A 26,487-nucleotide genomic window follows, 5' to 3' on the forward strand; every position below is an offset into this window, starting at 1 on the left:
AGGCCAGTGTCTGGTGACTAGTGCTCGTGCCTAAAACAGGAGTCACTCTGTGTATCTTAAAAACAGATCCTTTAAAATCATGAAGTGAACAGGAGTGTCTGTCAATGTGAGCAGACATCGTGGAGCATGAGCAGAAAACTGGTAGTGACCCAAAAAAGTGGAGGGGGAAAGTTGTATTGGTGTACCACAGCATTTTTGTAATACCCTGCTGGAGCTACGTGCTTGTTCTCAAAGGCAGGCTGATCTATGACAGCCCAGAGGTCAAATTTTGTCTTGATACTAGTGTGTGTAACTTCCATTACAGTTGCAGGAAAGTTGTATTTGCATCTGAGATGAGAATTTGGGGTTTTGTTTGGAATTCAGAAATTACGAGCTGCAGTTGTTTTCTCAATCAGAACTTGATGAAAATGCTGTGGTAGCAGAGTTCAGGACCTCGAAGATTAAGTTACCTAGATATAAAATAGGATTGGGTACTGTGTACTTGAGTGTTTCCTCTGTTTTCTGCAGAAAAAAATATGCTTATAATAGCAAGTAATACAAAGATAGCTTTCTTATCTTGTTTCTCCGTTGCTTTTTAATATTGTATATTGTTACTTGCGTGAGAATGTAGTTTATATAATTAATGTAATTTCTCTTCTGAGACATCCAAGCCAACGAATGAAAAGGCCTTGTAATGTTTTTCTTTAAACTCCGTGTGTCAGATGAAAACCGGTGGCAAGAAATGCATTTTCATTCATTCCAAGTCATTAATACTTAAGATTAAATCTCAAATTTGGCTTCCAAAGAAGTCATACTTAAACTAATATTTTAATCACAGCTAATACTGAAAGTTTTGTTTCCACAGTCACTTTCCCTGACAGATTCATAGGATAAGATTCATCTCACTTACATTCAGCTTCAGTTAGGTTAAAATAAGGTAACATGGTAATTAGGTCACCAAAGCTAATCATTAGACTTCCTCTGTAGTACTCATACACGAAGGTGCAAAGGCTGAAACACCTTGCATGAGCTGGAAGTATGTTTTAGGATGGATTAAGTTGCTCTCTGGTGGTATATTCTTCCTTTTGCTTTTGCTTTCACTCCCATTAACAATAAAGGGAGCCTAAATGACTCTCTTTAGGCAGCAAAAACTAGGTGAAGTGACTCAGTGATTGCACCTTTGGTATGTAAAATATCTCTGGTCTAGTGCTTTGAATGCATATTTTAAATCACCTATTTACGATATGGCAGGGGAAATACATTCATGGTATGCTGATGATGTGTTTCAAACTTGTGTGTAAATATATAACAAATTGTACATCTGAGTAACTGCATTTATTTGAATGCAAAGCTGAGGTGCTGTAGAATATTAAGTTAGTGGACTTGGGAAAGGAATTTTCCAGTGGTTTTATTTTTTCCCAACTGGGCTACATATGCTTTTATATAATCCTAAACAGGTATTTTTCAAATGCTGCTAATGAGTGTTGAAAGCTTTTAATTGCAACAGTCCTCAAAAGTGCAATTACCTTATCTTGTAATCACCTATTAAATTTATTCCCTGACTTGGCATAGCTTGAAGGCATCAACAAAAGTAAAGAATTATTTGCCTATTTCTGTTAGATTATATCTGTGTTTAAATAAATCACTTAAATGAAGTAAGATGAAGCAGTTTAATGTCACAGTCGTTTTCCAGTGGTAGTATAATACAATCTCGAGTGGAAGCTGGTGGAGTGTTCTGGCAGTCATATATCTGAAGCATATATCCACTGGAGTAGATTTTTTTTTCCATTGTTCCTTTATGATTTTGTGGGGGAAAAGTATCCTATATGTAGGACTTCATCCAACATTAGAAGCCCCCTGAGCCATTACTTTAATAGCAGGTTTTTCCACCATATCTTACTTTGTTCTGCCTGGTCTGTATGCTGCTTCCCTTACATGCTTTGAAACTTGAGAATAATTCCATAGTTTTGTTTTTCTAGGTGTTTCCCTAAGCTTCTCTGGTTCTATTTAATTGCACCCTTGACTGTAGTAATATCAATAGCTAGCATCAAGCTCTTAATGCCATCCAGCATGTTTTTGTGGTCTTGATTCTTTCACACCCAAAGAAGCTGTTTAGCATTTTCTCTTGCTCTTTTAGAGACCAGATGTCCATTGAAAAATTACTTGAGTCTGGAACTAAACAATATCATAGGTTTCTAGCCATAACTGAAACCTGGTTTCAGTGAGTGGTCAAGAAAATTGATTTTTTTTTTTAAATTATAGATTATGTATCTGAAGTTTGTGCTTTGAATTTTTTCTTGACTTTTTTTGGCTGACTTTTAGAAAGAACTTGGTCTGTAATCACAAGGTGATGCATGGGCTTATCTGCCCAAATCTGTACTTGATCTTAAGTAGCACTGGCGTTCATTAGATGCCTAGTTGATTGCTGCCTAATCCGGTCAAAGTTTCTGCATTGTGTTTTTTCTGATAAAGAGCAAATTCTGCTGGCAGAAGTATCTGTGCTGCATTAAGCTTTCACAGGATTTTTGCCCACTATTTCTAATTGTCTTACTGTAGTTTTGTGCTGGGGTCCAGAGCTTCATTACCAGTAGTGCATCTCAGCTGCTTCAATCTTCCTCTCTGTAGCAAGCAGACTGTTTTCCTCTCTTTAGTAGAAACCACGGACACAATTAGTAAGAAAACAATTTTGGAGCACAGTTCTGCTGTGGCTCCCTGAGGTAGTCTTCTAATACTGATCTCAACAGACATAACCCCCTGAAATGCCTGTATGTCAGTGTCATACCAATGGAGACTTCTGCATCTTCCTGGAGCCTTGTGCTGTGAAAGCGTTCCATGGGCTGCAGCATAACTGTCCTATAACTGTTACTTTATGTGCCTTTGGCTGAAGTACCATGGGCATTACAAATGTCAGCTTGGGGTTTTATGCTGAGCCCACATTGATTCAAGCCTGCTATTTTCAGGGAATACAGGCGCAACCTTATTCTGAATCCAGCAATAGAACCAGATCTTGGATCCCAGAATCATCAGCAAAGATGAATTTCAAGTGCCCAAGTTACATCAGAATATTACAGAACCTGCAAGAGTGAATAGGGGAAGGATGAGTGCACTTTGGAGCCAATATCCTGTATTATTCTTTACCTTAGACAATGTTTCCTAGCTGTAATTGAGATGAAGGGGTAGGATTTTAGAATCAGTTCTCCCTGCACTGCAATGAAAGCTTTAAAAGCTATGAATAGAACTATTGTTAAGGTACCTTTAAAGCTCTAGCACACCAAGTTCCTGTGAAAGTGCTGTCTCGCATTACAATTAAGTTGATCTTGCTGCAGCTCCTTCTCATCCTGCCATACCAGCTCCTCCTCCATGCTTCATGTCTGATCTACTGATCAGATGGTGGCATGAGATTCAGATCAGCTTGTTTTCTGGAATACAAACTAGGGGAAACAGCAGGTTGTATTTTTTTCCCCAACCCATAATTATAGTACTTTGAATGGCATTAAAATGTATGATCATCAGCTCATATAACTTGTCAAATTTTCTTTTCCAACTGTTTGAAAAGCTGACAGAACATGAAAATTTGCTACATCATGAGAACTTTTTGTTAGAATCTAAAATCTTAGCTGTTTCATCCTTTACGGGATGCAGATGAGGGCAGTCCATAATTTTGCATAGTTGCTCTCTTGCAGAATAGTAATCTACCTTGTTTGACTTTTACATTGTTGATAAAGCCTTTTATAACTGCATAGGTCATGGACTTAATATCTGTTACCTTGTTCATAACTTCTAATTTTTAAATGCTTCTGTTCACATGTCTAGAAAATACAGGAAACAGTTGGCAAAACTTGGAAATTAGGAACAGAGATATAAGTAATCTTTGTAATTGAATTTAAATATTGGCTTTTAGTTTCTTGAATATAATTTTTCAAATTTCATCAATTAATAGTTAAAATTTGCTATTTGCTTTTTAAATCAGTTTTATTTTGTAAATATGTCATGTGGCTGAAAATACAGTGTTGTTCTTAGCCATTGTTGACAGCGACTTCCCGAAAACAACAGTGGGGGAAGAGCTTCTGGCTTTTGCCTTGGTTTCTCAGGAGATCTATGGATAAGCAGACCAACAAAAGCTTAACTTAGAAAAGTCTTTACTGTTAAGTGAAATCAATTAAGGTGTGCAAAATGTTGGGGAGGATTTCATACTGTGAAGGGAAAGAAAATGCTGATGATATTTCCAAACCTACAAAGGTTGTTACCAAGCTCTCTCGACAGGCAAAATAGCTTAGCTTGCTTTGCCATTTTGCTTCTTGCATTTCCCAGGAATCTAATGAATCATTCAGAAGTAGGCACATCAGTTGCTCTTGAGATCGATACCTGTTCCCAATCTCCAGCTGCCACATGTGCATGACAATTGCTCATCTTAACTGTAGTAATTTTGAAGGGAGAGGCATGTTTTCTTTGAGCTCTCAAATCACGGTATTCTTTTCATGTAGTTTGGGTTATACCTTTTAGACTTGTTTCTATATCACTAAACAGACTGTTAACCTTTGAGCAGCTCTTAAAAAAAACCAACAAAACCCAGGGGAACAAAAAAAATTCTTTTAAGAAACTGTAAAGGTATTTTAAAAGGGTTTGTTGTACATTAAGTTAACAGAAAATTAGAGTACCACTTCAAAAAGCGTGATTTTAAAAGAATAGCCCAAAGCCAACAATATTTATCTTAGTTTCAAAATTAACTTGGAATTATTTTTATCTGAAATACATTTTTCTCATTTTTTAGCATGAATCTAGAGAAACATTACTGGGATTCAATATGGTGAATTATCGAGCTTGTAAGAATTTGTGGAAGGCTTGTGTTGAGCATCACACGTTCTTCCGTTTGGACAGACCACTTCCCCCTCAGAAGAACTTTTTTGCACATTATTTCACTTTGGGTTCCAAGTTCCGGTACTGGTAAGTGCTGATTTGAAATACATGGCAAAGAATATGAGTGAATAGGCAGCTCTTTAATAAAAATAGAGAATTATCTAGAATCTGTATTAAAACATATTTCAAGTAGGTTTTGTATCCTGCAAGTGTTCCCATTCCCTGTTGGCCTAAGTTTCAAATGTCAGTAATTTTTTAAGATATCTTGAAAATATAATTATTGTATTATTAGTGGTCATTATTGCACCAGTACTCTGAGGTTGTCTCCCAAGCTTCATTTCTTGGCCTGTTTAGGTGCTGGGTTATGTTTATCTTAAAAATGTTGTCTCAAAACTTAAAAGTCTTTGACCTGGTGTTTTTGAAAACTGTTGAGTTTCAGATACAGTGTGCAGCCACAGCAACAAAACAGACCTAAATAAAAAACAAATACAAATCACTGAAAAGAAGCCTGTACAAGTAAAGCCCACTTATCTGAAGGTATACAAATAGGAATTAGGTGCAGACAAAGGACATATATGTTCTGTATCAAAACCAGAATTTCAGAAAATGAAGGGGAAATTAAATCCATAACCTTTAAGGATGAAGTTAAAATAATAGGCAAAAAGCTTGGAGGTGCACAGAATGACTGTGTAATAGCTATAATCCCTGTAATGCTGGAGTGGGTGGTGTTAGATTTTGCTGCTTTATGCTTTTTATTATAAAAATATATCTCTGTTCAGGGACTGAATTAACTGTCTTTGCAAGTAATGCAGAATGCCAATGGTTTAAATAGTGCCTGAAACAGAGAATAACAGAGCTACTACTAATCATCCATCTAGAATGGCAGTAGTGTCTGTGACGTACAAAGGGACATGATGAAAAGCTACAAAACACAATAACAGGCTATTTCTGTCACACTTGTGAATTGCATAAATGTATAAAGAGGAAAGTAATTCAGTGGCTAACTGTTTATAGCATCTGTTTTTTGACCAGCATTCACAGTACCCGTTTGAGAAACAGCATTCTATGATCCTGAACAGTGTTTGAGACTTGACTCAATATTGCTGTAGTGAATTTCAGGGAGCTTTTTCATTTCTGTAAGGATTTTGAATCTGAATCATTGTGGTTACTATTACAGAATAGCTCTTTGATGATGACATTCAACTTAAGTTAACGTAAGATGAAAAGGGAAACTGCATAAGAATGAAGAAGGTCATTAAAGTTGCTGAAGCAGCCAAAAAGCTGGAATTTCTGCAAGTAGTTTGAGAGATTGTTGAGAGGCAGCATAACAGGAATAACATGGCACACAAAGAGAGGTTAAGGGCACTGGGCTTGTTTAATCTGGTTAAGAGGAAGCTGAGGGGGAATTCAGTAGCAAGCCTAAAGCTGCTTCAAGGCAGTATCAGAGCTGATGGACCCAAAGATGCTGGTAACAGGCAGGTGAAATTTCACCTTCAAGATTTTGGGTGGACATGAGCGAAAGTATTTGGTTTTTTTAGAACAGTGTGTTGCTGGAACAAGTTACCTAGAGTGTCTGTGGCATCTCTGTTTCTGGAGGCTTTTAAAAGTCAGCTAGACAAAGCCATGACCAGAGGTGACCTAGTGTTAGCATGAAATTGGACTAGAGAATTCTAGCCAACACTTCTTTGATCAAAACAAGCCAATAAAAACACAGAACTGACAGGTCTATAAAGAATTATCTCCACTTCTGAAAGAAACTGGGGACATTAAATTGTTGAACTGTTAAATTGTTACATAAGTTATTTCCATTGGTCTAAAATACTTCTGTGTAGCAAATTTTAAAACAAATTTAGTGGAGTTTCTTTTTTTAAAGCATCCAAGAAGGATCGAGAAGACTGTTAGTGAGAAGAGGTGACTGTGTACACTGTCACTGGATTTTTCAAAGTGGATCTAATAGTATTACTCACCAAATACTCATGAAAAAACATGAGGAGTTTTATTGTGTATTAGCATCTTTTAACCAGATGGGAAACAAGTAGGTTCCTTCTTCATAATGGAGGGAAGTTAACACTGAAGTGAGAACGGCGTTTTGTAGTAAAATCTGAAGTCAACGGTAGAAGGTTTTGGTTTCACAGTGAGGGGTGAGTAGGCAATAAAATAGTAGATAAAGTTCAGTGCCCAAAAATGCAAAATAAATTACATAGAGAAAAGAGTAGGAACATCAATTCTCTGAAAACCTTCAATCATTTATTAGTAGTAGCAGTTACAGAAGGACAAATACGATAGAGTTACTGGAATGGAATAGAGGCAAATACATACAACTTACTGCTTGTTGGAATTAAAAATGGGTAACCTCAGCAATTTAGCAGGCAGCAGGTTTGGAAAGAGAAGTTTCCTGGAGTCATAGCATGGCAGAGGTTGGAAGGCAGCTCTGGACACTGTTGAGTCCAATGCCCTGTTCTAACAGGGTCCACTATAGCAGGTTGCCTAGGAGAGTATCCAGACAGGTTTTGAATGTCTCCAAGGAGGAAAACATCACCATCTCTGAGCAACCTGGTTCAGTGTTAAACTATCTTCACAGTAAAAACTTGGTTTTGTTTTGGTGGGTGATGAGGATGTTGTTTTGTAGCCCTGTCCTTGCTGCCTGCCTCGACTAAGTACGAGATCTCATATTTCTGTTTGTGCCAATTGCCTCTTGTCCTGTCTCTGGGCTCCCTTAAGAAGTGTCAGGCTGTATTTTTTACTTTCGCTTTCTGGCATTTGATCATCCTGAGCCTTTTCTTCCTGAGGCTGAACAACAGTCCCAGCTCTCCCACCCTTTCCCGTCAGATGCTCCAGTCCCCTAGTTGTTTTTGTGGCCCTTTGCTTGACTTGGAGCACTCTGGAATTCCACCCAGCACTCCAGATGTGCTCTCACCTGTGCTGGACAAACCTGCTCTCCAGCCAGCTGACATTCAGCCTGTGCATGGGGTTATTCCTCCTCAGTTACAAGTCTTTGCATTTTCCTTCACTGAATTTCATGAGATACCAGCTGGCCCTCTTCTCAGGTCTTCACTTATCCAGTAATTCTATGATATGAATGTGGAAATAGATAGTTCTTTGGTTTCATAATGTAAATATCCCTGTAAGAGACTCTCTGCTTGGTCTGAAGTTATTAATGGGGAAGTGGTTGCTAGAGCAAGTGTTGCTGGTATCTTGTCATGAATTCTAAATGCTGAAAAACACTCAAAAATTGTATTTTTTTTCTAGAAGAGAAATTATGAAATGTTATAAAGGATCTTTGATTTGACACAAGACATCTGGTCTTACATGAAAAGTCAGCAAGTTCCAAGATCTAATCTTAGTTTTGACAAGTTGCATAGAAGAATACAATCCTGATGTGCTTATCATGTAATTTTTTGTGGTACTTTGCTAAACTAAGAAGCAACTAAGTTATTAGCAATTCAGGGAATAGTTTAGGAAGAGTGTGGAAGAGATGCTGTAAGTTTCTGATAGTGGCTATAACAGGAAATATTATTAAGTATTTTTCAACGATTCAAGCAGAAATTTCTTATTGCTTTGGATAAAAAAGCAAAAGGAACAGAAAGCTTTGTTGCATCTAAAATTAATTGGAAAGAAGACCTACATTTCTACCAAATGCTTTCTAATTTTACACTGTACAGAAGCTAGGGCAATTGCTTGAGCATGACTGAAAACAGAATTTATACTTTTTGTTGAGATGGTTCAACTTTAAACAAGAAATTGTTATTTAATCATGTTGGATTTAGTGGTTTGATTTTGTTTTGCTTTCCAGTGGGAGAACAGAGGTCCAATCTGTGCAGTATGGTAAAGAAAGAGCAAATAAAGACAGGGTATTTGCAAGGTAAGTAATTTACATGCCTTAATATTTCCTTCCCCCTTTATGTATTTTCAAAATTCAGAATAGCCTTCAGTCTATGTAGTTTGTTGGTACACGTATTAGCCCTCTTTGTGCTGTTTTTGTTGCAAGGAATGGTCTCCTGCTGTTAAATACTCCATTAAAATATTGACTTAATGGGTATTTTCATCTGTGATAATAACATGCAACTGTACATGTGTATTTCCTTCAGAATAAATACAGTGAGTCTTACTTGTGACAACAGCTTTATCACTGTACTCAATGAGGCATTTTACTTTGAAAAGTGAGCTGCTTTTGAAGGTGTTTGGTCACAGAGTAGTTGGCTAATCGAGAATATATTAATTTGGTTCCTGACTCCTGAGGAGTTTAGTGATTACAATAAAACAGTCAAGACCTAAATTTAGTTCTTTCTTCAGAAATTATGATGCTGTTTTCAAAAGTAAAACGGCTGCTACATCCACCTGGCAGTCTGCTCTGATCATTAATAGAATCCTTGTGGGGAGGGGGCAGCAGTGTCCCTTTTATATGCTTCTGTTTTACTGAGCTCTGAGATGTCTTTTTGCCCCTTTAGGAACTCTGGAGTTCCAATTTATGCTTGCAGACTTCTGGTAATAAGCCCAGCAAGCTTTCCAAGTGCTTGCAGACACTGTTTTTAACAGTATTGGTGAATTCTGCCTTGATTTCCTGCCCTGTCTCTACCCCTTCTTTCTCCCTGTGAATTATAATATAATTTGGGTTTTTAGCTAGGCCCACCATAGATAGACAGCTCCCTACTAGGTTTGGGGGCAGAAATGCTGTAAGATGCTGGTTCAACAAGTAGATTTTATAAAACCATTATTTTCTGTATAAAATTTTTTTTTTCCTCTATTTAATTTACTTTGGGAATCTGGTTAGATTTGTTCTTGGAGCAACTTTTTTAGTACTCAGGAGACTCAACACCATGACAGGTGAGCTTCACTTTGCTAAATGACAGCTATGAATCAGTTAAAAACTATTTTTCTTATTGCACTCTGAACTTGGCAATTCCCCAGAAGTCAGCAGGGTAAGGAGAGCTGATACTTTGTATTGAGGAGTATTTTTATCATTTCAGAAACTCTTATTCAGTAGATGGCACTCTTCCCTTTGCAGCAACACCCAGCAAGTGCTGCTGGGGGTCACTTCTAGTTTGTAATGTATAGCAGGATAAAATCGATCAAGTCTATAAAACCAAAAGCCATGGCTAGAACTGCTCTGATTTTCATAAATCTTAGCTTTTTTTAGTTAATAAAATGCTTGGCTCTTCCATCCTCAGGAGTTTTAGTTTCCACTGTTGCTTTTTGATTAAGGAATAGAGCATCTATCCACACATTTTGAGTTTCTCAGAAATGCTGATGACTGATGTTAGAGGCATATATTTATATCAGTGAAATGAAATAATGGTGTATTGTAACAAATACATCTCAAAAGGCTTTTAATACATCAGCTGCTTCTTCTGTATTCCTCATGACAGTGTGCAATTAATGTATTTTCAATTTTAAAGACCTTTAATATTTTCAAGAGTGAAAAAAGCTTGACATAGAAGACATTTCTAGAACACAGTGTTGTTCAAAAAACTTAATCTAAGAACATTAATTCTTTGTCTTCTAAACATTTACATTTCAAGTTGACATACTGAGTAGATATCAGGCCTTTTGTATTCATACAGAGGATACATTTTGTTTTCAATGATTTTCCAGGTATAACGTGGGTTTTATTCCTGGAATCTGCCTTTCGCTTTCATGGTGTGTCTTATCAAAGTCATGGTGGTGTCGAACAGCTTTTTAAGCTCTCAGGCAGTGAGCTTGTTTTGGTTGCTTTTGAAAGTCAAAGTCTTTCTTGAGAATTAGGTGGGCACATAAATTTGAATAATTGCTGTTGCTTTTATTATTATTACATAAAGAGATTTATTCAAGATCAGTTAGAAAATGTGTTCAATGTTTTTTTTGTAGAGTTATCCAGATTTACACTTTGATTTCTTAACAATATCTAATTAGAAACTGCCTTATTTGAACTAATACTGTCTGAGCAAACCTTTGAATCATTTCATGGTAAGAAAACAAACACAGAGAGTTACACTGAGGTGTTCCTTAAGTGTTCTATTTGTTCTAAGGTGGGAAATGGTGATTGCCAGAAGTAATGACCAGCTAATCTGGCCTTTGCATGCTGAGTGGAACATAAGTACAGAGCATGAGACAAGGAAACAAAATTTTTTAACTGCCGTTTGAATAAAACAAGAAATTTTAACCTACAGGAACCAGGCTTAGCTCTTTGTTCTCAGGATTTTACTTGAAAAATTAGCTGAATGATTTTTTTTTTTCCAAATCATAGGAACATTTAATTTTTAAAAATGGAATTACTACTGTGAAGGATACATTCTGTAATAAATTGCATACATTATGTAGGTGCTCTTTTCTTAATCTTTGTGCAGCTCCAAGTTCAGCATTCAGAAGACTGTTGCTGCAGTTGTTTAGGTTTTTTGGGGTGGGGTTTGTTTGGTTTTTATTTGTTTCTTTGTTTTGTTTTGTTTGGGGTTTTTTTTATCATTTTCATTACGGTTGTTCTCTTGACCTCACTTATGGCAGGATATTCACAATCATTGAAACCCCATAAAACTTCCCAGAAACTTAATAAAAATAGATAATAAGAGTGAAAAAAGGTTCCATCAAGACATGAATTGAGATAATTCCTAAAGGGCACTGCTTTCTCTTAGAGTCTTTGCAAAATATTCTTCTGCTGATCAGTTCTGGTGTGCACAGGGGCTGAAAGAAGAGAGTTTGAGTGAGTGGGTGTCGGTCATTTGTGTCTGCACACTCACTGTCGTTAAGCTGAAGTTTCTGTTTCCAAAAATTCAGTCGTGCTTCAAATGTGCACTTAATCAGGTTGATTAAATAATTTCTCAGGTGCTTTAAATTGCATATGTCATTTGTGTGATGTACCTTGCAGATTTGTATGTAGTTTCAGTCACTTGTTCTGAAGCACTGTTTGTCAGTTTTGCTGAGAAATGCGTTCCCTGTACTTGCCAAAACACAAAGCAAGGCTGTGGCTCCAGGTTATGTTTCTTTTTGGGACAGAAATTATTTTAAAAATTCCCACCTGTATTCCCAAAGAACACCTTTGTTCTTTCCCAGCCTCTGCAAGATTTAGCCCTTCAGCTGTGAGATGCCAAACAAATTCTGTCTTCGAAGGCTTTCATGTACTGTAGCTGAGTTAATATAATGTCATGAGTTTTTTTAGTTGCATTATGTAATTTCATCCCTGCTACTTGATTTTGGGTGTTTGGTGTTTTGTTTGTGTTTGCTGTAGCATTGCAGCTCATAAGACTTGGGGGCAGGTAAAGTTTTCAGTTTGAATTTTCAGAAAACTCAAATAGATGGGACTGCTTCCAACTTTTTTAGGACTATCTCTGCAGGTACAGCAAAATTAAATCTGAAAATGGTTTATTCTGTTAACTGTCAGTGCCCTGTGCTGGGTGCAATAGAACCATCCAGACTGAGCAGACAGAGGTGGAATTTAGAATTTCAACCTTTTTTACAGCTTAGATTCCCTCTCCCATCTCCTCAGCAGCACTCTGGCATGAGGAAATTATGTAAATATAGTAAGAAATTAGTGATACAGGACCAATTTGTAGGTATCTTTCACAACAAATCATAAATGCTAATTAAAAAAACAGCTTATTGTTAGATTTGGAAGTGTTGACAGGAGAAGTAAAATCAAAAAGCCACAGCACTACAAAGTTCGGTGCTGCAGTGTGGTAATTTTTTCTTTGAAATTTCTGCAAAGACAGGAAATTGGGGCAACAAACATGAGTGGGTGGGACTCTGAGGTTAGAGCTGTTAATAAAATTATTGAAGCGAAGCTTTGGTGATAAACCCTGCAGCTGTTTATCATGGTGGTAAGTTATTACTTCTGAAAGATCAGATCCTATCCACAGTAAAAGGTGAGTGTTTCCTTAACACTGGGTGTTTTGATAGGGAAGAAGGTGATGCTTTGCTCATTTTGGAGTTGTGTTCGTTTGTTGTATAGATTGAGGAAGTTTGCATAAACATAGTTACAGACTGTGACTTAAGATACAAAGCAGTGGGGCTCCTTGAAGCAGTCAAAAACGTAATTTTTGGAAAAAGTTGGATTTTTTTTTCCCCACCCTATGTACTCCTGTGTCTCTCTTTGTAATTTATCTTGTTTCACATGGGCAAGGATGGGGCACTTTTACTGTTGTTGTATGTTAAATAAAGAAAAGCCGCACCACCCCACCACCCCCCACCTTCCTGTATTCCATTTGTTGCTTTTCCACTGGAGGTAAATGAGGTTCAGTAGTTGCTTTTATGTGTCTGTCAGCAAGTACTGTATCTTCAGTCCTGTATTTACCTAATTCAGTGTTGGTTATATTATGTTCTTCTGCATTTTTCCCTCAGACTGTTCTTTGGTTGGTAGCAGAATCCATCTCTGGGCAGAGCTGGCTCTTGGTGCTCATCTGCTGGCTGCAAACACGCTGTCAGCAGAGTCCAGCTAATCATAGCCCTGAGTAATAAAAGAGTAATGAAAGGCTAGAACTAGACATGCATTTCAGTTCTGCTATTTCAGTTTCTTGTTATTTTACCTGTTCAGAACTGCTCACATTTACATGTTTGTGAAGAAAGATACCTAAGTGGTTTGAGTTGTTCACATCACAACAATTGAGTTGTTCACATCTGAAGCAAATAACAGAAGTTGGAGTTTTGGTTTAATTGATATGATACCAAGCTAATTGTTTTTCAAATCAAATTAATACTCCTTAAATACAGTGAAGCATGCTAAGAAACTGGATGGGCTTCTCCTGAGGAATTAATTGATATTTTAGCTCTTTTCAAATATTAATATACTATTAGATTTTTTTCCCCCAGGTGGAATGACACCTCAAACAATATTATTTAGAATAGCCCATCTCACTTAAATGTCTGGAATTTGTCAGCTGTTCTTCAGTAAGACTTTACAGCAGCAAAGCAGAATGCAATACATGTTCAGAACTGGTGGTGGGGTGAAAATAAACCTTTCACATGCAGACCAACACTCCTTTAGTATCAATGTTGACAACTTACTTATTTCTGTATGTGAAGCTTATTCAGTATAATTTTTAGTTGGTTGTTGTTGTAGACTTTTTTGATAATATTGAGGACTGCTCAAGGTGGTGACTTGCATTGAGTTTTAACTTCTCTGAAAAGCAAAAATACATTTGTAACCAAGTTTCTCGTTTTCAGAGGATGTAGTTTGTGTGCAGGTAGTTCCTTAAGTTCTCAAAGTTCCTTCTTTCTGGAGTTGCGCTTTCAGTAACCCAGTAATAATGATGAAGATAAAGAAGTTACTATGTGTCCCAAGGACAATAAAGGCAGAAATTATTTTTTGATATGGCTGTATGGAGCTGTACCGCTGATACAAAAATACGTTGTCATCTCATGTGCAAAGGTGGAGAGTATAGTGGTAGAATATGAAGGCAAATGGAAATTAAATTATGTCACAAAAGATTGAAGTACGAGTGGAATGAGAGAGGATTGGGCAATGATAGAGGAGAAATCTGAACTATGTAGCACCATCAAAGCAATAGAGTAAAAACCCAGTAACACAAAATATACAGGACATGGATGGATGGATTTTTTAAAATTATTTTTGTTGTTAGCTGAAGAATTTTCAGTTAAAAACAACAAACTGCAAAAGTCTGGGTATGTTTAGTGTCAGGATGACTGAACCATCTAACGTAATGCTAAGAAAAAAGCAACCAGAAGTCTCGGATGATTCATTTGATGACTTCCAGTGTAAAAGAGAAATGTAGTATTTCATGAGAGATTACAAGTAGGATTTCATTTGTGCTTAAGAAATAGGTGAAAGAAACAGCAGGAGATTGTAGGCATCCTGGAATGACTGGAGAATGGGAATAAAAGGTTTTGTTAATGTCAAGAAAGGGCAACAAGTAGAAAATAAAATTCCTTTTGGATAAAAGCACTGGTTATAATGACCTTTAACCTGAAGGACATTTCTGGCACAAACCCAAATGAAATTCTGTTACCCACAAAGAAGTGTAAATACTTAAACAGCATTATTGCATCTGCCTGACAAGTGACAAGGCATGTTCTGGGAGAAAGCTTGTCACTTTGATGGAAACCTCTGATATGTAAACCAAACTTGGTAACTCTGTTTCCATGTTTATGATTACCCCTCTTTCAGTTCTTCAAAGTCTTTGGGAGTTTTTTTGGCCTGATGTTTTCACTGCTTTATTTTTCCTGAGATGGCTAAACAGTTACATTACTTGGAGGGGTGGTTTTTGTTCATGTATTTGTTTGGTTTTGTTCTACATTCAAAGTTCAGATCTCTCAATGATTATTCTGTTTGAATCAGATTGTCTTTGAGGCATTAGAAGTTTAGTGAGGTCAGATTCTGTCCTGCCTGTCTCCCTCACAGCCAACAGTTAGTTTATTACTATTTCAATGGCATTCTTTTCAAAGTACAGCAAATGAAGTACAGTAGATGGAGAAAATATAGAACTGCCCATGTAAATATAGCTTTACATTATTACATTTCCTTTCTTACATATCATTTGGTTTCCTATGATAGAACACCAGTTTCATTGTGGTGAATTTTATGTAATTTTGTTCTTACATCGTATAATTTTTGGTGAGTCATTTTACATTCTTCTTCTAGATCCCCCAGTAAACCCTTGGCACGGAAAGTAATGAGTGGGATGGACTGGGAAGTAGTGAGTAGGAACTCACTGTCTGATGACAGGTTGGAAACACAGAGCCTCCCGTCACGGTCTCCACCTGGAACCCCAAATCAGTGAGTAGCATCAAATCTTCTCTCCCTAGAAATGACTGTCTGCCTCTAATGTGAGTGATCTACTCCTGTAATAAAAGGATTAATGTGTTATGTAGACAAACAGCTTCAAAAATTCTGTGCCAAGTGATTCTCTGTAAGACTTAGCTTCAGACAGAAGAAAGCATTTAGGGGTGAATTTTAGCTGCTTCTCACTTGACCTATAAAAAGTGTGAGATGTATCATACTACTCTAAATTTCAGAACTTGAGTTTTCTCAAGCACAATTAAAACTAAATTACTAATTTGGTTAAAAAGATACCCTGGTGATATAATCTACGTGATATTTTAAAAATAATTTGTTTTGGTTAATACCACTTTATAAAACATTGGGGGAAATTACTCAATTGGAAATCCTTGCAGGTTTATTCCTCTCAATTTTTCTTCATTTTCTTTCAATGTTCACTCTTTTCACATGATAGAACTTTCTGTTTTACGTTAGTGAAAAAACATTCCTGATTACTTTTGGAAGGTGAGCAGTTTTCTCAGCGTGCTGAAACTGACTTAAGTTTCATATTGCATAAACTAGATTTTAAGACTCTGCAGCATGTTATTCACAAGATTGATGTTGTTTTATTCATATTGCATAAACTAGATTTTAAGACTCTGCAGCATATTATTCACAAGATTGATGTTGTAAATATCTGTAGCATTTGAAAATTACTGAAAATCTTTGTAATAATGCTTAAAAGCGTAACAAACTTAATCATGTATGTCTAAAAGAATTTTAATATGGCTGTGTCATTGTACTAGTTTTCAGATGGGAAAATACTGGATCACAGAAATTATAAGACTGAGTGCAAAGGTTGTGATTCTTCTAGGGGAAGGTGCAGGGGATAAACTGTTCAACTAAATGAATTCAGGTTAGGTTCTGCCATGAACAGTGCCAGGATTTGTCCTCTTCGGAATCCATTTTTCTTCTTGTTGATTGGGCTGTCAGCCTGTTCATTGGACCATAGTGATTTCAGGCTTCTTTAATTAAAAATAAATCCATTTTTAAAATAGACGTTAGTGTTTATTAAAATAATTTTTGAACACTTAAAAAAATAAAATCATGAAGTCCAACACGTCAATGTGACAATGTAATTGTTTCAGTAATTTTTGAAATTTTAATAAAATTATGTGTATAAACATGTTCTTGCACTGAGAGGAAATAATATTTTTGGCATCCCGTTTTAGTGGGTGGTATCAGAAATGTAGATTAACAAGAACGTTCTTGTCACATTGCACTGCTCTGCTTTCCCTCTTAGTCGCAACTCCGCCTTCAGTCAAGAAGGAGCTCGGTTACGACCCTCATCAGTTGGACATTTAGTGGATCATGTGGTTCACACCTCCCCGAGTGAAGTGTTTGTTAATCACAGATCTCCATCTTCCACCCAGGCCAACAGCATCATACTGGAAACATCCCCGTAAGTTCTGCTCTTACCACACCACTGTAGCATGCAGGGCTTCTGGAGGGAAGTCAGAAATCTTGGCCTGGAAGAATTCTCTGTTAAATGTGGGGTCAGAGAGAGCCAGGCAATCTAATAAAAAGGTGGCTGTTTTTTAGGGAGTATTAGTATAGGTCTTACTGCGAAAAAGAACTAGATGATACAAAACTGAAGAGCTGTATCTGACATATTCCAGGTTCAGGATTACAATACCATCCCCACTGACCCAAGCTGTGGGTTTGCTGTAATGTGACCATCAGTGTCTGCATGTGGAAACAAAAGCTGGGCTTTTGACAGAATTGAAGACAAGTTTTAATTACCATGAGTTTGGAAATGTTGCTTTTTGTCAAGGCACAGAAGCATGAATGAGCTTTACAAACTATTTAGCCAAAATACCTTTTTGGCACCCCAGCATTTGGACATTGCTAGTGTATTTTGTATATTGTTACAGAGTTTATTTTTTTAAGATGACACTGTCAGACTTTTTTTCTCCCCAGTTATGCTGAATATTCTTTATACTGTAAACTTACTTACTGTAAAATATGGTGGGCAAAATAAAAACTATTATAGTGCATTAGGTCCAGAAGGAAGACAAACAAAATAACCCGTTGAGTTATTCAGAGATACTGAAATTCAAAACTATTTGAGAACTGTAAAGCAGCACGTACCTAATTACATGTTTATAAACAAGTGTCTCAGGGAAAATGACTCTGGGTAGCTATTCAAACAGTTTTAAAACCTTGCCTAGACTGTACTTTCAGCTTTAACAACTATGTGTAACTTTTAGGAGGGAAATAGACCACAAAATTTTTAAAGTTTTATAAAATAGCACATGATTCTTTCTACAATAGCCTGCAATAGTTATAATTTGACCCTCAGCTAGTTATTTAACTTTCAGGGTTATGTAATAGTAATTTGACCTAATCATGTAAATTCTCCCTTTTGTGGTGGGCTTTCTAACCTGTCAAAGGACTCTGAGAACTGGAATACTTGTGAATCTTTTCTCATATTAGAGTTTTGTTGTCCAAAGGCCACACAGGGTCAGGTTCATTCTGTTCCAAGACTTCCAACTGAAGTCAGTTATGAGAAACCCTTACTGAATGGCAGAGTGATAAAGTGAAGTAAGCACAATTCTTAAATACTCTATTTTATTTGTATGCCTTTACGCTAAGTTGTACAAGATCTTCCTGAATGTTCTTAGGATTTGTTTATTTAGTACTTGATTTCTTGAGTAAGTCACCATAGAAATGAGTCTTAGAAAGAGAGGAAGTGGTTTTGTACATTAGTTGTGCAACTGTGGCTGTTCCTTTTCATGGTTTTGCACTTTTTACACCCAAGCAGAAAAAGTATTGCTCTTCCATCTCCAACACTTAAGTGTTAGGGGTTCAATTTTTGGGTTTTTTCCTCTTGTTCAAAGCTTTAAAGTGAAATTTACTATCCCGGTATAGATCTCTAGTATAAGATATTTTTAAGAATGAGGACATTGACTGTCAAAAATATATGAACCCCATTAAGGTTTTGAAGGTTTAAGGTGGTGTTATTAATTTAAGATTTGACATTTGAAGGAAAATAGTAGATGTGAATTTCATATTAGCTATATAATTTTAAATTATACTGTTTTACAGTCCAAAAAGCTATTTCTTAACCAATTTGACCTTTCTGGCTGAAAAGATTTGAGTAGTCCGTATGCTAATTTGTCAGAAACTTTTATTTGTTGATTAAATTTGTATGTGTAAGAAAGAGGGGATAACCTGACTGGCAATAGGTTTAGTGATCTTTTTGAGTTTGGAATCAACATAGCAAAAGAAATTAAGTTTCCATGCAGTTCAGAAGGATATTATAGCTCAGCTAATATAACCTTTAATTGCGCATCTTTTGGCCATCTGCATGTCCTGTTCAAAACTAAGTTGAGAGATCTGTGCTTGTAGTTCCCTGAAGTAATTATAACCTCAAATTCCAAAAGCACATGATAAGTGTTTATTTTAATAAATTTATGGAACTTTTGCTAAATATATTAAAAAGATCAGGCCGGATATCTGTAACAAAAATACCCAAAGCTTGCCAGTGCCAGGGTTTGTGTGTTATTTTATTATTATGTAAATTGCTGAATTCAGTAACAGAGAGCTGCTTTGCCTGCAAAATAGGCTGCTTTCACTGCCATTGTCTGAGCATTCATAAGGAAATTCAAAGCTGACTGGGCAAATATAAAGCAGTGAAGTTTATGCCCAAGGCTTGATTGTTAGTTCTCACAATTCATTATGCTAATATATTATAGTACTTGCATTGCTGCTTGTAAAATGCTCATTTAAGTAACTTTTCAAATCTTTTCTATAAGTTTGTGTGTTCGGTAGGAATTTATTTGTGTTTGTTGACATGTATGTACAGACATCTAGTCAAACATAAGATCCATCTTCTACATTTATCAGAATAACTTCTTTTGTTATTCTATTCATGTTTTCTGTTCCTTTTTTAATTTGGTTTAAGACTCTCAGGAGTAATTGTTCGCAGGAAAATACATAACTTGAAAGGCTGAATAATCTGTGCTGGTCAGACTTGAATGAATGAATGCATAGGCAGCTAAAAATCTCTGGGTGACCTTTGTAAGTTGACGTCTAAATAGTTTATAGCTGCCTTGCAGATTTGTTTTGCAAATGTTGACAATCATCATATTTTTCTTTCCACAAAAATGAATTTAGAAAAGCTGCTTATCTTGAAAAATAAAATGTGCTCTTTTTTCTGTTACTTGCATCGAAAAGTGTTAAGAAATACTATTTTTCTTCCCAAGTGTATTTTGAGCATGAGGTTCTTCAGACATCAGACTGAATAATTAGTACTTTTTTTTTCTTTTAACACTTCATGAAAAAATATTTTCTGAAAGTTGAAATTAAGCAGAAACATAGAGAAAAATATTGTTGGGATCTTTTCAAATGTGCTGTTTTCATACACTGACAAAAATGTTACCAGTTTTGTTTTCTAAGAATATTGACTAATTTTTTTAAACTGAAGCAGAAAATGTTTGGCATTTCAAAGTGTTCTATTTTCCAGGTTTCATGATTTTTGAAAGAGGTTCATCCTTTTTTTGAAATCGCTATACTCAGTTTTGCTCAGGGTTTTTTTTATTTTAGAACATGTATCTGGGAACTGCCTTTCTTGAGTTGCATGGAGACAAATTATATGGTATGGAGTTTGATGTGTGCCTTAGGTTTTCTAATTTGCAGCAACATTAAATGTTTTGCAGTCTCATAGTGAGAGTCTTGCCCTGCTAACAGTTCATTGAGGCGAGAGCACTAAATACAGCAGAGGTGCTCACGTGGCTACCTGTGTGTTTGGAGGGAGTTATGTGATGAGTTACCAGTGAAGCTTGCTGATAACAAAAGGAGCAGTGTCCTGGGAGTGTCCATCCTTCCCTGCATGGTGGTTAGCCCTGAGATAAATCAGTTCACCTTGTTGAACCAGCAGAGGACCCAGGCTTTTCCAAAAAGTCGGTGTATTTTTGGTTGCTTGGTGTAAGCTGGCTTAGCCAAGGGAGGAGCACCACCTCTTCAAGGAAGCAGCCAGGGATGTGGGTGAAAGAGCAGACACACCCATTTTTGGTGGTAGCATTCTCTTTAGATTTAGCTATAACCTGTAACTTCATTCTTAATGGTTTATGGATCTGGTATCAGTGGGCTGTTGTCTGAAATTGTTAAATGACTTAATAGCACCATTTAATGGGGTGCTTGTGGAGGACGACGTATCCTGCCGGTATTTAGCAACTGGCATTCAAACCAAGTTAATGGGAACTGTGAGCTAGCTGCCCTTTTGAGCCTTTCCAAATGTTCTTCTTAATTCTTAAATATAAATCCATATAATGAAAGATGAATCATATATTTATGTAATACAAATTATACAGTTAAGCTTTTATTCCAAAAGGACTGACAAAAGGAAATTCTTCATATTATACAAAAACACCGAGAACATTTCTATTAATCTAGAATAGAGTGCTTGCAGATTAGAAGTAGTGGGTTAAGCATGCTAAAACCATTTTTTAAAAAGGCCATAGGTAAAAGATGAACTTTTGCTGTACAGTTGCTGTTTACAGTTGCTTATCAAGAAAAATGCTGCACCAGGTGCAAACATAGACTGCCAATATATTCTACTGCATTACATTTTTGAGGTTCTAAAAATACATACAGATATTCATCTCTCAAACTCTTGAGTTTCTTCTAACGTTTGCAGTTTATTTGCAACCCTGAAAGAGCTGTCAATATCTTAGGATTGTTCCACTTCATACTTCTGTTTTGGTATTTAGATCTCAAGAGACTTCTATGGATGGGCAGCCTCCAGCGTTACCACCCAAACAATTTAAAAAGAACAGTTGGAACCAAATTCATCATTCACACTCACAGCAAGAACTGGATAACCATATTAATGAAACATTTGATGTTCCTGCATCACCTGAAAAATCCACTGTAAGTTTTTTGGCCCAATTGAACCATTGTGCTTTCTGTCAGAACGATAGTCCTGCTTTACACGAGCTTGGTTCCAAAGCGTTTCAGAGCTGCTGTGTTTGCACATTACCTTGCTATATTTCTCTTGTCCATACTGTCCCTTCACTAGCTCCTGCTGCCTTTTCTACCTGCTGGAGTAGTGCTTTGTCAGTTGACAGCAGATCACTCCATTGGGATGGTTATGCAAACATTTTGAGCATTAGCATTTCAGCACATGCAGAAATTTCTACCTGACCACTTCTTTGCGAAGTCTTTTGCCATCAGTTTTGAAGAAGACATTGCAGGTGTTTAATCTAGTTTTAGCTAAAAAGCTCAACCTGAAAATGCCTACCAGCTCCTAGAATGGTTTTATCAGGAGAGGCTTCTTGAGTCTGTGGTTGCATTTCTCATTAGAATTTCCAAGGAAGGGACTACCAAGCAGCCTGTGGCAGCAAATATAAAAATATGAGCAGAAGTTCTTTTTCCATATTGAAGCATGTGTGAGATAAGTAATCTAGTCAGTTGATTGACTGAGGTGAGATCTCCCTTACCATTTCTGTGATTTTTATCCTTCCAGAAGTTTTCCAGTGGTTCTTGATTTTACACTGATGTGGGACAAGAAATGTGTTGCAGGATGGGAAAACTGTTTAACATCCAGATGTAGCAAATACTGTGTAAACAATTTTGTCAACCTTAGGCATTCAAAAGTATGAGTCACCTCCCCAAACTGATATTTAGAAATGCCTTAGTTTATTTTGTTTGCATTCTGAACAGTAAACCTAGGTGTTCTCTCAGGCCTTATAACAAAGTTAAGATTCCCATAAAATCCCTGTTAAATTTCATAGCTGGGGTTTTAATAAAAGACTCAAAAGTGAAACTTTTAAATTTTTGAGTGCTTTGGGAATGTTGTAAAAAATTTTGTTTTAATTAAATGATAAAACTGAATTTGTAACAGCTTTGTCTTCAGCCAGTGCTTACCTGAGTCATATTGTAGTACTGTTCTGTTTTGAAAGATAACACTGCTTTAGTCATCAAGTTTTTCTGCCCTGTGGTCAGTTATCTTTACCAAATTGACAAAAATAACTTCCAGTTGTTTTTTTAACTCCTTTTGGTTCTGTAAAACCAACACAGCTGTGTGAAGGAGATTGTTTTTATTCTGTGCATTGTCACTGTGATTGTTTGCTGTGCTCCAGTGGGACACATTTATGCAGTCTCGATGAAGGCAGTGCACTGTTGTAATAGAACATCTAATTTCGTCTGCTGATGACTTTATTTTGGGGATTACAGAAGAAGCATAGCATGATTGAATTTTTTGGAATGTTGTTTGGTTTCAAAGTTGCTTTTCTGACCAGAATTCAAGTTCCTGCACCACTAAAGTCCTCTGCTGTTCCATCTCAAATATTTTAAAGAAAACCCCTCACCATTTTGACTTCATAAAGCTATTGAATTTCCTTTGTCTGTTGCATGTTTGGAAAGTCTGTGTAGAAAGGTAGTAGGACATATAAGAGAATGACAGCTTTTTACTCCATCTGCAATCCCTAAGTATCCAGTCTGACAATGTCAGAAGTATTTGAAAACAGGTGTGGCCAAGAGTGCAAATGAATGCATTTAGTGAATTTTAGCCAAGAACAGAAAACATCTGCAATTGAGGTAACTTTTAATGACCCAAGTTTTGCAGACTTCTTTAACCTAGTGAAACTCCAGGTTCTGAACTTCCTTACATATAAAAGTATTTGCTTTTCTAAGTTTGTTTTTTTCTTTTCAGAGTATGAGTCTTATGCTTTGCTGGAAGTGGTAACATTGAAAACTTCCTTGAAATGCATTTCTTTATTGCTTTGCATCCTCACTGTAGGAACTATAGAAATAGTAGCTAATGTTCAGTCTGTGAAAAAATATAGGTGGAAACCAACTAAAAATCAATTTGTTGGCACTAAGTTGGTATTTTTCATATAAAAAGGTACCTTGTGTTCCTCAGTTTATTGGTATTTCCTTTGCCAGTGTTGTTGTAATCTGAATAAAAATAAGAAGAAGGCAGCTAAAATTTTCAGAGTTGAATCAGTGCAGAGCATATGCCGCACCTCATACTCCACTACACTGGAGAATGGAGTAAGGGATAGGGAACCAATATTACCTTGCTTACCACTGGCATATGGCTGTTAATAGAAACAAAAGGATACCTTCAATTGTCTTTCTCTTCATTGTATTACATTCTTATTGCAGCTCTTCACCATGTCTTAATTAAAATTAATTTAAGAAGTTTCCATTTAATAAGCTGTTTTTATTAGTTTAACCAGTTAGTCTTTTCTAATATTCTTTCTTACTTCGAGCTTGCTTTGCCAGAACACACCTTTAACTTAGTTATGTCCAAGACTCATAAATGTTTAATTTTTCCCTTTTATGCAAACCTAAGATGTTTGTGTTACCGCTTGACATCTTCTCAAGTGTCCAGGAGCAATTATTTGATGAGAGAACTACAGAATTATTAGATACAATGTCTTTAAAGATAAACTGGGAACAAAATATGTACTAACATAATATAACTTTTGTCTGCTAGCCCAATGGTGGCGTCCCTCATGACAATCTTGTTATGATCAGAATGAAACCAGATGAAAATGGAAGGTTTGGCTTCAATGTAAAGGTAACAGTACATCTATTCCATTCATGTTTATTAAGGTTATTTTCTCACATTTGGGATTTATTACTAATTTAAACAAATTTAATTTGTTTTTGAAGGGTGGATATGATCAGAAGATGCCGGTAATAGTCTCCAGGGTAGCTCCAGGAACACCTGTAAGTTACCAAAAAAGGAAACTTGGTATCAATATCTGTGTATCTTGAAGGATGTATTGAAAATTATAAATTATTTCCTAGCTGCCTGTGAAAATTAGTTTTTGCTATAACATTTTCTGAACAAACCAAATTAAATGCAGTAAGAATTTGGTGGGGACGTACAACATATTTTTTTAAGTTCTTCAATCTTCAAAGGTATTTTTTCCCTACTGGAACAAAGTTTAATTTCTGAAAATTACAGGGCATTACAGATGCTCAGTATGCTCTGGTACTTGAGCTGTGCCATCCTAAAAATACTTTTACTTTATTACTTTTTTTAGATACAGACATTCAGTAATTTCACATAAATTACATATTGAAAGAGTGTTAAAAATAACTAAAATCGCAAATGTCTTACTTTAGTGACAGATGTAGCTGAGTAAAGCCAAGATGTAGATTAAAACCAGACATTATGAATCATTCATCAGGTCTGATTGCATGTTGTTACTGATGTTTAGTGACTATAAGAGTGTCTTCAAACTAGGCACAATATTTGCCAATTTAATGCCAGAAATGCTGACCTGGTATTCAACTGACTGGTGTCAGCTCTGTCTATACCTTTTAGGGTTAGAGTAGAGCTAACCATTTATTTGCTTATTTAAGAAGTACAGCTTTCTTTTTTGGGGGGGTTGGGATTTTGGGGTTTTTTTTTGTTTGTTTGTTTGGGGTTTTTTACTATTTGAAACCATTGAAATGTTTGCCAAAACTGTTGTTCTTGTATCTTGTTAATTATCCCTTAAATACATAATGACATGAATAAATTTGGCTTTAAACGTTCACTCTGTAGGGAGAAGATAGTTGTTGATGGCTTGTGCTCCCTCTTTTCTGCAACAATGTTTAGACTGTGATTATAATTACAATTTTAATTACCTGGTTCCTCTCTCTGGGATTACTGGGAGTTGTGCATTGCTTTTTACCATTACCATTGCAGTATTTTAGACATGAAGCATTTAAGCCTGTGAAATTGATTTGGACAAGGTTTTGCCATGTTACTCCTCTACCTTCAAAGATAAAACACCCTGCTTTTTAATTGCCTATACAAAGTGGGATTCAAACAGAGGAGCTTTCTGCATCAGCTGAGGAGTGGAGTAACAGCTGCTGAAAGACGTGTTGCAGTGACAGTCACCTCCCAGCTGCAGATGAATTTGTTCATGGGAATGGCACTGCCTATGTATTGTGTAACACTTAGATTTTATCATTTGAATACAGTGCAGCAACCATAGCAACGGGGTTCAAGAGCCCAAGTATAGTTACTTTAAGTTGTTATTTTAAGGTAAGAAATTGGTACTGGCATGTGTTACAGATGGTTTTGGTTTTTTTCCCCCAACCTTGCAGGCTGATCTCTGTGTCCCTCGTTTGAATGAAGGGGACCAGGTTGTACTGATTAACGGCAGGGATATCGCAGAGCATACCCACGACCAAGTTGTAATGTTTATTAAAGCTAGCTGTGAGAGACACTCAGGGGAACTTGTGCTCCTAGTTCGACCCAATGGTGAGTGGCTTCTACATCATAATTAAAAACAAAAATCCACACCCTGCTCTTGTTTTCTAACCTCCATTTTGTGTCCTGGGATGGAATGTTTAACTTGTAGGAAAGAACTCCCTTCCCTGAAAAGAAACTGGAACAACAGAGTGTATTGATCCCATACTCCAAAGAGCTGTGTATAACTAAGTGTTGAAAACCTTAAAAAGTCAGAAATCAAATATTTTTAGCAGAGAGCTAATTTAAATTTTGTTTTCACTCTCATTGATAAAAATGTCCAGAAAGCTATATGGATACTGAATGTGCTTCATGAGTTTATTGTTGTTCCCTTAAGGAAAATTTAAAACAAGCACAAAAAAAAAAAAAACCACCCTCACCAAATAACCCAGTGTTTGGATGACTTTGGAGGTCAATATATGCAAAATCCTTCCATACATTTTTAAAACAATCTGAAAACACAGGTGACATTTCTACTTGAGGAGGCTTAGTAGAAGTGCTAAAATGTGGTCTAAATAAAAGCTTATGCAACATATTCGCAAAATACTCTGTGGATCATAGCCAGCAGATGGGCACTGGATTTAATTCTGCTGCACCACCTAACTGTAATATAGTTGGAGAGGAAAAAGCAAAATGAAAAATATTGATATTTAATTGGAATAATTGGAATTACTTTTGAAGAGTACCTCATCCACTTCATAAAAATTTT

At 36.3% G+C, this 26,487-nt stretch overlaps 1 protein-coding gene across 4 annotated transcripts in view; it reads left to right on the forward strand.

Moving 5' to 3' along the window:
- Positions 1 to 26,487, forward strand: part of PTPN4 (protein tyrosine phosphatase non-receptor type 4) — a 111,105-nt gene that overhangs the window by 66,179 nt on the left and 18,439 nt on the right. For all 4 annotated transcript variants that reach the window (XR_014853505.1, XR_014853506.1, XM_085066890.1 and 1 more), the window contains exons 12-19: positions 4,751 to 4,923; positions 8,630 to 8,698; positions 15,401 to 15,535; positions 16,821 to 16,979; positions 21,292 to 21,451; positions 24,024 to 24,107; positions 24,203 to 24,259; positions 25,634 to 25,790. Coding sequence is in view for 2 of the 4 variants with exons in the window: in XM_085066890.1 (XP_084923016.1) it covers positions 4,751 to 4,923; positions 8,630 to 8,698; positions 15,401 to 15,535; positions 16,821 to 16,979; positions 21,292 to 21,451; positions 24,024 to 24,107; positions 24,203 to 24,259; positions 25,634 to 25,790 (994 nt within the window). In the remaining 2 variants the exon portion in view is untranslated. The remainder of the gene's footprint in view (positions 1 to 4,750; positions 4,924 to 8,629; positions 8,699 to 15,400; positions 15,536 to 16,820; positions 16,980 to 21,291; positions 21,452 to 24,023; positions 24,108 to 24,202; positions 24,260 to 25,633; positions 25,791 to 26,487) is intronic.

Source organism: Lichenostomus cassidix, chromosome 7 (assembly GCF_008360975.1).
Source record: "Lichenostomus cassidix isolate B80296 chromosome 7, HeHo_3.0, whole genome shotgun sequence".
Classification (NCBI taxonomy): Eukaryota; Metazoa; Chordata; class Aves; order Passeriformes; family Meliphagidae; genus Lichenostomus; species Lichenostomus cassidix.